Source organism: Conger conger, chromosome 8 (assembly GCF_963514075.1).
Source record: "Conger conger chromosome 8, fConCon1.1, whole genome shotgun sequence".
NCBI lineage: Eukaryota > Metazoa > Chordata > Actinopteri > Anguilliformes > Congridae > Conger > Conger conger.
Window position 1 is genome coordinate 52,650,993 of NC_083767.1, and position 14,837 is coordinate 52,665,829.

The 14,837-nt window shown below is 41.7% G+C and overlaps 1 protein-coding gene across 1 annotated transcript in view; it reads right to left on the bottom strand.

The window, feature by feature from the left end:
* Positions 1-14,837, bottom strand: part of sox5 (SRY-box transcription factor 5) — an 80,994-nt gene that overhangs the window by 23,337 nt on the left and 42,820 nt on the right. Inside the window, exons 7-8 of the mRNA XM_061251904.1 lie at positions 3,936-4,062; positions 1,499-1,584 (exon numbers count right to left, since the gene is read on the bottom strand). Of these exons, the coding sequence (XP_061107888.1) occupies positions 1,499-1,584; positions 3,936-4,062 (213 nt within the window). The remainder of the gene's footprint in view (positions 1-1,498; positions 1,585-3,935; positions 4,063-14,837) is intronic.

Below are 14,837 nucleotides of genomic sequence, written 5' to 3' on the forward strand. Positions count from 1 at the left end.
ATGGTGCCCTGAAATTTATACACATAAAAAGTGCTGTAAATTCTACATGGTGAAACCAAAATGTTTGAAAATATGCTTTAATAAAACCTGTAAATCTACATGGTAACCACATGTGAATTGTTTGATTACAAATTCTGTACAGAGCCAAATCAACAAAAAATTATAATTGTCCCAAGACTTACGGAGCTCAGTGTATGCACCTTGTCCTCCACAACTATTGAACTTGTAGTATGGTTTGTTCAAGACTGGTTGATTCCTGAGCCAGCTTCATACCTACAGGTTAGAAAGCTGGCCAACCATACCAACTGTGTTCAGTTTTTAACTTGTCTGACTACCCTTAATGCAAAGTCTAAACTTTAATAAGTGAAGCAACACAAATGAAAAAGCAGTAGATAACCATTGAGTGATGGGCAGGGGCGACTGCATACATACAGCTAATGCAGCAGGCTATCTATATCTGTGGCTTAACAGACATGTACTGTAGTGATGATCCAGCTTAATTAGCTGGTTGAGCGCAACATTTTATATTTCTGTGTACAGTAGGTGGAACCAAAGGACGGTAAACAAACAGAGCCTTACCGCATATCTTTAGATTAAAAATCTACAGTATCTATGTGGAAATGGCATTATTCAATATCTTCAACTGATTAAAAGAAATAATGTAGTTAGTGAACAGTAAATATCTTGAACAAATATTGTATCCAGCTAGCTAAGTTAGGTTAACCTGCAAGGTAGCTATATATTGAGCTGACAAGGCAAGCTATATAACTTGACTTGCCTCTCTGACGAATTGGACCAATACCATGTTTCATCATGGAGTAAATACTGGATTTAGTCACTGCCAAAGCGTTTGTACTGGCACTGAGAGTGGGGCAGAAACTGCATAACAGTGCACTGAGCAGAAGGAAAGGATTTGTAATGTTCCAAAGGGAAAAACTGTGTAATACTGGTATCATCCCCGATGAAAAAGTGATGTATGAGATGGGTTAAGAAAGCCATTTTAGTGAATACAGATTATACAGCGTAGGCTTCGAACATTCACGTACATATCCCAGATGAGCAGCGGAATCACTCGGGTGTGATGAGGTATAGACTATCCTGCTAACTGGCACCCTCCCTCCCAGTGAGATGCTATAACCAGACATGCATCATCCCACAAGACTCCTAGGCACAGCTGACTGCAGGGTCCCCAGCTGTTAGTTTTGAAGAAGAATGCAGCCGGATATGCACTGAACCTTTTTACGCATTTTTTAAATGCATGTTTTACACTTCTCTTGCTCTTTGATTGGGAAATCAGAATATTATCATACAAGCTTGTCAGTAATGCTGCCAGGTACAATTAATAATTTTGATGGGAAACAGAAAAAGGTTAAAAAAAGGGCTTCTTCCCAAAGCCTTTCCTAATCATCGTGTTGGAAGACATGGAGGTAACGGGACACAGCAGACCGCAGGACATCTCCATTGAGAAACAGCATGAGCACACGTATGCAGTGCTTACCTGGAGCTGCAGGGGACCAAGCCCAGGTGTAGCTGCAGCAGCAGCTGCCATGGTGGTGGGCATCAGCTGCAGAGGGTAAGGGTCACCTGCAGAAGGCAATGGACGTGTCAATCCCATTCCCCCTGTCCACCCCACACCGAACCATGTCCCCTTCATACCAGATCCGCCCATCTTCACTCCAAGTATCACCCATCTAAGTCAAGCACTGCTGAGTTATACAGAATAAGTTCAGTCTAACAAGCACATGGACAATATCAGCACGTGTTTCTGGGTTCTTTTATCACTCTGTTAAGACTACTCTGTATATAGAACTTGTATTCATAAACCAACAGTACATATAATGCTGTTGCTCAGTTTTCAATTTCTGTACAGTGAGACTAAATCCATTAAGAGGCCTGAGTTCTTCTTACACATTTTCTGAGAAAGCTTTGTTCTGAGAAAGAAGAGAGCCATTTGTGTGATTCTATTCTCAGTAATAAAGGTTCCATATTACTCATATGAAATCGCGAACATCATAAAAGAGCAAATACTGTCTTAAAATCCCAGCATTACGGCTCAAAGAACTGTCGGACACAGTGTGACATTGTTCTCTGTTTCCCCCTTACTCATCTGTCATCTCTGTATAAAAATAGGCCATATTTGGATCATCTCTCAATGTCTTCCATTACTGTTGTAGAATATTCTCTTAAAAATAATAATATTCAATTACCTCATGTCGGAGTTACTTTAAAAAAAAAACGGTTACCTTATTTAGTATTTACCTATTCAGGGGTCAAAATGACCAAGAGAGAAATTTATTTTTACTTTGTGTAATTATTTACCCACCAGTTGGAATTTTGTAAACAGCACTTTAGAGACTGAAAAGATCTCCCATTTTATTATACTGTACATTTATAATAAATAACATAACAGATGCATTCAAAATCTGTGGGATTTCATTCCATTTCTCTTAAAGAATTACATTTTTTAAATTTATGTTTACCAATATTATTCTCTTGACAAGGTATATACATTAATTGATAGATAAGAAATTGCACATGGATGCAAATTATGCCATCTATTTTACTCAAAATGGAAATGAATCTCTAATTCAGCCATTGTTAACTTGCCTTTTAGCGTTGACGTTAAAGGAATGTGCATAAAGTAAGTAATGTCATTTTTGCTACTGGGTCAGAACACAGGCCTCTTATCAAAAAACAATAACCCTAGATGTTCCTATTGGATTATCCAAAATATTTTTCCCACATAACCATTTCCTTAAAAACTCTTGGTTGAAGCATTCTTTGGAACAATGTCAAGGGTGTATTCTGGGAGTTTTTATTCCTCTGGTACCTAAACAAACTAAAGTGTTTCACATATTTTATGTCTCTCATGGGGAACTGTGCAAAAAGAGAGAGAAATAAAGAAATAAAGAAACAGAAGATGCTGGTTTTGGCCATGGGGCTATTCTAACTCTACTGGGAGACTAGTTCTCATTGGTTTAAACTGGGTATTTATGCTTAGAGGCTAGTTCTCACTGGTTTAAACTGGGTAATAATCCACAGAATCCGGTTTTCCACTGCTTTCAGCTAAAGAGGACAGAGTGACAGCAGGTGGTAATGGACTAGAGGGAGTAAGACAGTAATAATTGAAATGGGTGGACTTGTTTCAGAAACTGTGAAGTTCTGTGGGCAGAGCTGGACGTCGTGAAGTGTTGGAAGTATGTTGGAGGCGTGTTGGAAGCGTGTTCTGGCTGTGGCCTGTGTTATTGCGAGGAAACCTGGGGCAGGTCAGTGTACCCCCCTGTGTGTTCACGTTATTCAGCTGAATCCTGGCACACGCCTGTTCTCACTGTAAACAACACATTGCCTCACAGTTGGGTCTGCTACAGCCAAAAAAGACAGCCCCAAAGGACTTTTTTTTTTCTTCTACTTATTGAAAATACAATTTGAGACAAAAGGAAAACAGAAACTAGATTAAATGATAACTTAATGGTTGCATATTTTGTTGTTTTCAACATAAAAAGATGCATACCTGTTGAATATTTCAGCTCTAAAAAATTTAGCTGCTTTCTTGCTATACACTCAAACCTCAAATCCTACAGTATGCCTCATACCTATACCCCACAGACTAACCCATGACCGCATCTAACTCATGACCAGCCCTATCTCATGGCCCATATTTCTCTCATAACCCTAACTCCAGACACAAACACATATCACACATCACAACCCTTCCAACACCAATACCCCAATACCATTCTACACTATACCCCATGCCTCACCCAACATACCACAATCCCACAGTTGCCCATCATCTCATACTTTGAGTCTATAAACCCTATTGAACCCTCTTTCACAAACTGTTACCCGTACCCCCAACCCCAAGTGCTGGCTACACCCCGCACCCCACTCCCATGCAGGAGAGAAAGACGGGAGAGCACGGGAGAGAGACTCACTGCAGCCCGGTTTGTAGTTGAATCCTGGAGGCAGGAGGAAACCCTGCTGGGCTGCAGCTGCAGCCAGAGTCCTCTGGTCTGGAGGAAACACAGGGATCATCAGGGGAGGCAACTGACCCTGGACCTGCTGCAGTAGAGATACAGCAAGAGAGAGAACGAGAGAGAGAGAGAGAGAGAGAGAGAGAGAGAGGTATCAGTCACATACTTGTTTGTGTAACACTGCTGCAAGGTTTTTGTTTTGTAAAGGAAAGGTATTTTTGGTGTGTTTATCAGTGGTAGTGTTAACACAGAATTCAGTATTTTTTTTCGCAGAAAAAGGAGCCAAAATGCAGGGGAAAAAATACACTGCAGTATTTTTTTTTAAAGATTACAACAGGCGATGACCCAGACTTGAACACAACAAAATAATTACTCCTGTTTCTTTCAGCCAATCATATCTGATGTTTGTGTTGTGTATTGATCATAATAACCTATTTATTTACACAGCCTTTGGTAACATTGCGAGATTCAAAGAAAAATCATTTAATTTCTTAATTTGTATGTAAAGTCAGAAACAATGTCACGTTTTAGCTAGCTTACTCAACATGAGTAAATTAAAACAGAAATCATGTTGATGGTTTTTTTATATATGTTATTATCCAGTGTGGAAAAACTTTATTTCAATCGGAACGTCAAAACATTTTTTGTACGGTAACTTATTCCCTCCTGACAAATCTTGCTATTTTATCTTGCATCAGTTACAAGTGTAATAATACAAGAATGACCTACACTCAGTGAGCACTTTATTAGGTAGACCTATACACCAACTTGTTAATGCAAATATTTAATCAGCCAATCATGTGGCAGCAACAAAATGTATAAAAGCAGGCAGACATGGTCAAAAGGTTTTCAGGCCTTGGATTTCCATGCACAGCAGTCTCTAGAGTTTGCAGAGAATGCTAATAAGTCTAATAGAGACTTAATGAAGTGCTCAGTGAGTTATTTATTATGTTATTAGTTGTCATATTCTGGCAAAAAAAGTTATTTGAAAACAGATTTTGAAAGACACAATATTCCATGGGCTAGTGTGAGCTCTGGTTTATTGAAAAGCAAGTGTCTGGGTTTTGTTCTGAGAAAGAAGGGAATGGGCAATGAGTGAACATAATCCTTAATGGTAATAGGTAACCATATTTACCTTGTGTACAGGGGCAGAGAGAGCTGCCCTTCAAGATTACAAGACACCCATCCATAAGCACAAGTAGTTTCCCCAGGTTTCACAAGTTTGACACTGATGTTATCCATGTCATTGAACCCAATTGAGCATTTATTAGGTTTTCTGAAGCAATGCTTGAAACCGTATTCCCCATTATATCAACTACGCTAGAGGTTTGTTAGAGCTTTCTTGTGGCAGACTGGTGTTGTATTACTCCAGCAGAATATCAGGTGCTTGTATATTATGCAGCCTACACTGGCCACATTTGGCAGCCTATCGCCTAATTAAGTACATTCACATTAGTCTTTCCATTCTTTGTTCATTATTATCCCTGTCTGAGATTCGTTCTGTGAATTACAGATATTGTAGGTTTAGTTCTGTGAAGAACAGGTATTCGAGGTATAAATTAGAGGATGCAATTTTCAGGGATTGCTAAAGCACCTCCCAAAAAAAAGTAATAATTTTCTGAAGAAGCATTTTAGCTGAATATTGAGTTTGCTAACATAACTCCATACAGAGTGATTATGCCTGCAAGAAACAGCACAGTTATATACTGTATGCTTTGGATAAAAGCGTCAGCCAAATGGCATGTAATGTAATGTATGTGCAGCAAACACATGATTGCAACGCACACTGAAAGAGAGTCCCAGGTCTTTAATTCATGGTCATACTGCATGCATGCCAGTGAGCAGGTCAGTGACATTCCTCCTGAACCAACCCTATATCACAAATTACTGACAAGCATACACTGTAGAATATACACATGAATGCATGCACACACATTCTGCACACATGCACACCCACGCACGCACGCACACACACACGCACACGCATACACACACAAACACACACACACACTCACACTCCATAGAACATCACGCAGAATCTTCCACACTCTCCCAACAGCTGGCCTCTCTTTCTGTGGAGAGCTCATCTCGGCATGAAGCCATGAGCCTTCACAAGGTTTCCAGGATAAAAAAAAACAGTGACTTTGGCAAGAAGGGAGATTCAAACACAGACACAGAGAACTGGGAGACAGATGGTTCTACCAAGGAAGGCACTGCCAAAAACACAAAGACTCCAGAAGAGATGTTACTGAGAGAAAGAGAAGAGAGAGAGAGACAGACAGACAGTGAGAGAGAGAGAGAGAGAGAGAGAGAGAGAGAGAGAGAGAGAGAGAGGGAGATTGCGCCTTTGGTGCCTAGTGGAGTAAATGTGGAGTGAGTGTAACTGTGGAGTAATGGTACGGAGATTATTAATACAGGGTGATGGTACTGAGAGTAAATATGGAGCAGGGTTATTGAGGGTGTGAATGCTTACTGTTGTTATTGAGAGTCTAAATGTCATTGAGTGTAAATGTGAACTGTTATTGAGAGAAAATGAACTTTGCCAATGCTGATAAGTGAGTAAGTGGATAAGATAAGTTGTTGTCATTTCCAAGGCCTTGGTTAATTAGAAACCTCCAGCTTAATTGGAGTCATTGACTGGATGAGACTTGAATAGGCAGTTGTTGCAGGTGTCAGTGAAATGCTGGGTCAAAGATATTTTTTAATTGAATGGCAGGAGTGAACACCGATGCTGAATACTGTATAAGTCCAGATCAGTAGAAGACATACCGTATGTACTCCTGTCCATGCATCTAAATTCTCCCTTCTCTCACTCTGTTCCCCTCATCCCTCATGTTGCTTTTGCTCCCTACAGTATCTCCTATATCTGTCCCTAACCGCCAGCCCAGCCCCCCCCCTCCACCCGCCCCTTACTCTCAATTTCCATTTTGCCCCATCTAGTCTATCCCCTCTCATTCTCCATCTCTCTTTTGCTCCCTCGCTCCCTCCCTCCCTCAGTTATGGCAGTAATGACCGTGCTCTGTCTCTAGCTCCCTGCCTGCTCCCCAGACCGGAGCCAAACACTATAATCACACGATCGCTGCACAGGGAATAGTGGGATTCAAACATTTGTTTTCAACCACACAATAATTACTCAACAATTTGGGTTAACCATAAATGCCATGTTGCCTACACAGTGATCAGAAGGTAGAGTCGTTTTATTGTTCAGCTTAAACAGGCCCCCCGCGGAGTGTAATCACAGACACAACAGTGTTCTTCCTTCTTTCAGGATTAATTGGGCATATGCTGTACTGTGGTTAGCTCTATTGGGCACAAGATGTACTGTGGTTAGATATATTGGGCAGGTGCTGTTCTGTGGTTAGATATACTGGGTGCACATTTCTGTGTGGTCACACGAAACGGGTGCACATTGCACTGTGGTCGTCTGTGTCCCCTGCTTGTGCGGTATAGCTATACCAATGGCACAGACTCTGTCTCTCTCTCTGTATGGGAGAAGTATGCAGCAGAAATTCAAAACAAGCAAACTTGCAGCTCATGTCTCTTCTTCAGATTGTACTTCCTTTTGTCGCAATTAATGCATGGATTTATGAAGCCCACTTATTTAACCCCTTAAATATCATCCCTTGTCTAAACACAAATAAGCATAATCCTGGTGTCTTCTGAAAGGTAACCATTTGGGGTCTATTTTCTAAGAGTTAGAATTACTCTAAACATTACTAAATCAAAGTTACAGAAGCTCAAATACAGTGGAAGTGGACAATTTTTTTCTCACTGAAAATATTGAATGTTTTTGAGTGGATACAGATTATTGTGGCGGTTCCTGGCGCACTTAGAAACACACTGGAGCCACAGCCAAAACACTGGACAAATCAAATTCAAATCCGATGACAATATCACCAAAAATGAGCATTCTGCATAGTTTTTTCTAAGCTATGTCTAGGCAGTTTTCCAAAAAAATACATTTGGAGACTCCAAAAAGACACATGCAAACTAAATGATATTATGGGCTTATTACATATAAAATACAGCAATATTACAAATTTTGCTCAATAAATTATAATTATATAATTATAATTACTTTTTATTCAAAAGAAAGTTTTGCATTATTATGCATTTGATTTGCTGGACCCTTCCCGTGAAAAGGACACTGACATTACCTTATTTGATGTAGTATATTGATTTCCAAAATGCATAGAAGACAAGGTCCCCCACGCTTTTTTTTTTTTTTGCCACCCACATGTTACAAAATAACTAAAGCAGTGGCATCTTAAAATAGGTTATACAGATAGAACCGTGTGTTTGAACGCTTTCGAATGGTATATCCTTTTACCGTAGTGATTGAAAATAGCACTGTTAAAAAACGGAATGAATGCAAAAAAAAAGTCACACTGGCCCAGCCATGTGGAGTGTAATATAATTTTCTGACCTGGAGACAAGATTCATCTAGTGAAACATGCTGGCCTATGGATACTGTAGTGAGAACATCTGTTGAGCACACATTAGGGACGTCCCACAGTTCCTCTCTTCTGCTAAGAGCTGATCTGAAACCCGTTTAGCATGTGCCCTCCAATGAAGGACTTCCTTGTAGGCTCATGACCACAAAAAAAGAAAAAGAAAAGAACTGTGATTCCCAGCAGCCCCCACCCTCTTCATCCTTCACATTTAACCTTTGACCCAGAATACTCTGGACAATAGCACCAACTCCATCTGTCAGCTCTATTAAACCCAGATAATCCTCTACAACAGCTGGGCATTGAATTCCACACAGTCTTTTCTCTCTCTCGCACACAAACCAACAGACAGACAATTACCCTCAAATACACTAATCATGCATACACCCCCTCACACAGACAGGCAGCTAGGTATGCATGCGTGTACATGACACATGCATGCACACACAAGTGTACCAACCCAAACAAACAAGCATGTACAGACAGATGTCCCTCCTCCACACATACACACACACAACTGGCGGATGCGTTTGTGTGTATGTGTGTGTATATGTCGGAGGGGGGGAGGTCATGTCAGGAAGTAAGGCTGAGGGTGTAATGAGTAACATATGGACATAACAAGCAAGTCCAACAAGCCTACCCATTCACCTCCTCCACCCCATCAGACTGCCCCTCCATAATTACACATGGGAAATGACACACTAGGAAAATGAGAGAACAACTCAAAACAGGGCTCTTCTCAAGGACAAGACCAAGGCCAGGAGAACTGAGGCTTTTAAAATAGTGAGTGAGCGGAGTCCTTAAAGTTTTCCACCTCTTTGTTTGAGCTGGACCTCTAGTAAGTCTCAACCTCAATCACAGTCCCACCTCCAGTGAGGCTCCACCTCCCTATTCAAAACACAATGGAACATGGCAGACAATGCCACAAAGCTACCACCGACCATGGCGAGGTAAGCCATTTTGGTAGGTAGGCTCAAAATATTTTTTTATATTTCTTCATACTTCTGTATGGAAGCAGAACACACAGAGTATTGGTTCTGAGAGTAAAAAAGCCAATCTTCACTGCTCTGCTTTCAGATCTAATGTAAAGAACACATAGATCTAAAAGGGAGAAAACAGCCACAGTGTACGGAAAATGCAGATCTAACACGAAGAGAACAGGCATTGAAATTGCTCTTGGTGTGGAGAGAAAACCTGAAGGAAACACAAACGCTGCATATTCAACAACCCTCTAATCAGCCTCTCAGAAACAACAAGTAAAACTGGCATAAAAGCAAACGCCAGAGGAGGAAAACTTTTCTTCATGACTTTCATTAGAGGTAAAAAAAAAAAGAAATGGAGAAAAAGTGGAAAGTTGGCAGCGAACTGGCTCTGCATCGTTCGCCAGGCAGCACAGCTTGAACTTAAAGCTTTTTGAACATAATGAAGATGTGCTGATAATTAACATATGTAGTGTGAACAGGTTTGCTGGCACCAGAGAGTGAAAACTCCAAGGTAAAGTTATTATTAGGGAGTAATTAGCTCTGTGAAGTAAATGAGTGGAACAATAGCTGCCAGCATTGACAATATGGCTAACATCTGACTGCGCGAAAAAATACCCTGGTAAAGTGTGGGTCCCACAGCTAGAATCTGTTCAGAACCATATGCTCAAGCAATTAATGCAGAACCTTCCTGACCTATTGTTGAGGAGGGGACACACGGCCATATAACCAATAACCAATGGAGAGAGCCGTTTATGTTCTGTTCTGGCTGCAACATTGTTCTGTTCTCGCGGGCAGGAATTAACTTGGGTTGAGAAACTCCTCTACCAGGCAGACTCACATTAGCATACAGTAGGCAGACTGATTCCTGCTCACAGACAGCCCATCTATAACTGTTCAGTACCGATGGTCTCCACAGTCCTCATTCCGTGATTGTGCTACAGTCCCTGGTCCTTTCAAATTGCCCTGCACCTCATTTTGTTGCCTATCTCTGGTTCATTTAACTCAGGGAGAATCACACACACCGTGTATTGCAGAAGAAGAAGATTTAGAAAGACGGGATCAAACTGAACGACAAAAAAATCTATCTTTTGGGACACACTTCAAGGGGCAAACATTTCAGTCATGTTAGCCAGTACATCTATGATCATGCTGTTTGTATTACAAAACTTGTGTTAGCACCAATGGAGGATTCTTATGAGAAGATTTGAAAGTCTATGATACTGCTGAAGACTAATTTGCTAATTGGACAAACAAAGAGTAAGTTTTACAGATTTCAGAATATATTCGGTTAATTGTCAGCATCTTTACTGTCAAATGCAAAAGAGATGAAAAAGCAGTCTTTTTTTTCCAAAAAGTAAAACTCCAATACAGGCGTTAAATAAAAATCAATGTCATTAAATACAAATTTTAGTTATTAGAGCGATTCATTTCATCCGTGTTAGCACAGATTGGAACCATGATGACAAAAGCTTCACCAGTGAAAATGATATTTAGTCTACAAGAAATGTTATAACAAATTGACTTACACTTCGTGGGGCTCTGTTTCTGTAATCAACACAGTTGTAATTTCTCTCATAAAAAAGCTCTTGCTGGTTCAGAGATGTACTGATAAGTGTTATGTGGTGTGGCCTTTGGTGCAGGCTGCATCTCGCTAGCACACTGGAAGACCAAATAAAGCCATCCGGTCACTTACAGCAGACTTAATGCCCAGCTTCCTGACATGAGCATGTTTGGATCAAGCTAACACGGGCGCAAATATGTGCTTTGAGGCACAGCCTATTTGTGCCACTGTTCATGCCACACGTTTCAGTGGAGTCCGGTTCACAATGAGTTCTGTCAACACCCTCTAAGAGGAAGCCTTTCCTCAACGTTTCCCCTAGGGCTTCTCAACACTTCTACTCTACATCTCTTTACCCTGAGCTTAAAATACAGCGGTCAATAATGATTATGGTAGGTGGAGGACTACAACAATGGCCGTGATCACAGGAACATCACATCCTCACACCTGCTCTCTCTCACTGTGTGCACAAACACATCATCTGCCACGTGGCGGAGGGCAGGTCACGCTGAGCATTCAGTAGCATGGTCTGTTGGCAGTCTGAGGGACTGGGGACAAAAAAACACGCATGGTGGCGGGGCAGGGATGCAACAGCACAACAGTGCTCCGGTCACACGAGCCACACACCAGGATGAGAAAAACAGAGTTTTACTGGATGGACACAGCAACAAAGAAGTAAGCTACATTTACGTGATGCAAGGACTACTACTCGCTCTTTTTTCGGTATGTTACATCGCATGTTTTCCGCTCATTTTTCGTGCAGGAAGGGCACCTTCCACTGATTAGCTCATAATGGAATCAAGTGGAGAGTTAGCGGCACACCGACTGGCTTTTATTAGCCATCGATTAGGAATGAGAGCTGTGAGTGCGTCAGCCGCAGTCCGTAGGTGGGCATAGCTTTGTGCCCATCTGCTCGCCTGTGTCCTTCCTCAAATAGCTCCATTAGCTGGCAGCCGGGTGGGCCTGAGAGGAGCCTTCCATGTGTCATTAAGCGCCAGTCACTTATGTAACAGACATTGTGAGGGGAGCAATCGCTCCTTCTCTCCGTCCAACGTTCCCTGTCCATCTCTCCATCTCTCTCTCGCTTTGCCATTTTTCCCTTCCTATCGCCCTCCTACTCTGTGTATATCAGCTTCAGCATCCATGCTTATAAAACATGGGGGAGGAAGGGAGGTGCCCCTACTTGTAGTTAGGAAACAAAACACAGATGCACACACGTGCACACACACACACACGCACTCAGACACACACACACACACACACACACACACACACACACACACACACACACACACACACGCACACACACATATGAAACACACACAAAACACATGCATTCAAGGATTCATGCGCCACGTTAAAGTAGATGTGACATAGAAAGGAATTTTATGGTGGAGTGCTTTTACACTGCATATAAAAAGAAGGTCCTTCTGGAAGTTGAGGATGTCCAGCCCAGAGTTTGATACCAAGCGTTGGGTTCTGAAACTGGCTCTAGTGATGAAACACAGACCACAATGGCATACAGAATCTATGGATTTAAAAACAGAATAAAGTCTACATTACTGCTCACCATATGGAAGTCAACGTTTCGACCCGAATTGGATTATCATCAGAACCAAAATCCTGAGAATGTAGCTACGGTAGGAACAGAGGCAGCATTTTTCCCCAATCACAAAACCAGTATAGCCAAATGAGGGAAAACACAAATTTGCTTAATTTCTGTTTAATATGACGAATTAAGCAATTAAACCACTAATTGGGTTAGATGGTGTGTTTACTGCTACACTGCAGTAGGTTTTTTTTATTTTTATTTTTTTTACAGAAAAACAGATTAAAAACCCCAAGAATGTGGAGATGCACAACAAATGGGTTTTATTAAGTTACTGCGCTGGGATATAGAAGAGCATGTGTCGGTTTTCTATAGAACACTTTAACTCCCCTCCGCCATGCAGTCTCCTGCCTCATGAGATGAAGCTTCAGCATGGTTAGGCTCCGTAAATCTGCTTTGTTTTACTTAATTAAGCGGTAATGCTGTTGATGTAAATGGTTTATATTCTGCCTCAAATTAGCGACTGGTTCACAGGGGCCTGGTCATCTGTCTCATTACTAGGACAATATTCGCAGCGAAAGCACCACAATCGCAAGCTACAGCAAAGGCCGTCGTGTGCTCTCAACAAAAAAAGTCTCACATAAAGTATTTGAATAAGACAGGTATCAGAACACCACACACACAGATAAACACAGAGAGACAGAGGATGGGCAGAGATATCGACCTCATGATATCTGCAGGACAGAAGTAAGAACTATAAAACACCTCCTATGCAAAGATACTGTAATGGGGGTTTCGGTGGATGCAGATATGGACCGTTTTTCCTGTGAAGGTAAGGAGAAACAGCGTTTCTGTGAAGGTACGACGGGTCTAATGTGAAGCTCGCGTTGGCACACCGCGGGAATCCGCTCCCGGGGATAATCACTTGATGAAAAATTCAATAGCTGTAGAAATATTAGTCTTGTTAAATGTGGAAGATGTTTAATAGATGAGTTGTGTGTTATGGTTTGTCCCCTGCACCCCTCGTCCTACTCCAAAAGCTCTGCAGGTGTTCTCTTTTAATACGGGCATCAGAAAAGCCCTTCATGGCGGTCGGCAGTGGCAACGCCAGGGGGTCCTATGGGAGAACACGTCTCTGAACAGTTTAATTAAAATGAAAGTGAGCTTGGGGACGGCTTGGCACCCAGGAGCATAGAGCCGCGTGCCCAGAGAAATGATGGGGGGAGGGGGCCACAGACTTCTGGGGATACTATAGAAAAGTGTTTGTGTTCGTAAAGTTTTAGCGTTGACTAAATCTGAACTGTGGACGGCTACCCAGACAGGGCCCGATCAGTAGGAAAGCGCAACAGGAACACTAAGCAAAGATTTTATTCATTATTTATTTTATGTACAAGATATTTTCTGTGATCTCTTCAGAAAGGATTTATTCAGTGCAGCTGTGTATAATCTCACAAGTGTATTCTTGTAAGTCCTTCATCGTTCAGTCTTTTATCATAGCGATATTTTGTCTATTGGGAAGCTCAGTAACCTCTGTGGTTTTCTGCTAATTTGGTTGGTCAGTTGCTCGCCAACAGGGAGACCATATATAGTGTATGTATTATATACTGCTGTGCCAATCCTAGTAATGCATTTATTTGGGGATAGGGAGCTGTGTCTCTGTGGGACCAGAGGAATTCAAATGAGTTTACAAAGGCTACTTTGCACACACACACACACACACACACACACACACAAACTCTACTAACTACTGTGTATGCATGTGTGTGGAAGGATTTTTCTTGGTCAACATATTATATGTATAACTTTTATATTGACACACAAATGTATGCATGCATACACACACACACACACACACACACAAACTCGCACACACACATGCACGCACAGACAGACACACAGTCCCCTCTAGGAGAAACACTACTCATTGAGAAGGGCCTGTTGTATGATGGCTGCAGTCCAGTGCAGGGAAACTGTCTCAGTGGGACACTGTTAGCTGGCCAAAGCCTTGCACATCCACAGCCTGGAGGAAACCCAGTCTCTCTGACTTTATTAGCCAAATGGGTCTCTTCCTCTTTCACAAAGCCATTCTCATGCCACCTGCATGAAGACAGCAGTCAGTGCAGAGCAGACTACAGAACTATCCCTTCAGACCTCTATCTGCATAATCAAGGGTACAGCTGCCTGTATGTGTCTGAGTAAGCAAGGGGACAATAACATCATTCAGACAGTCGCTCCTAATATTCATACACACACGCACACACACGCACTTATACACACACACACTCTCACACACACAGTAAAGACTCACCTGGATCTGCTGCT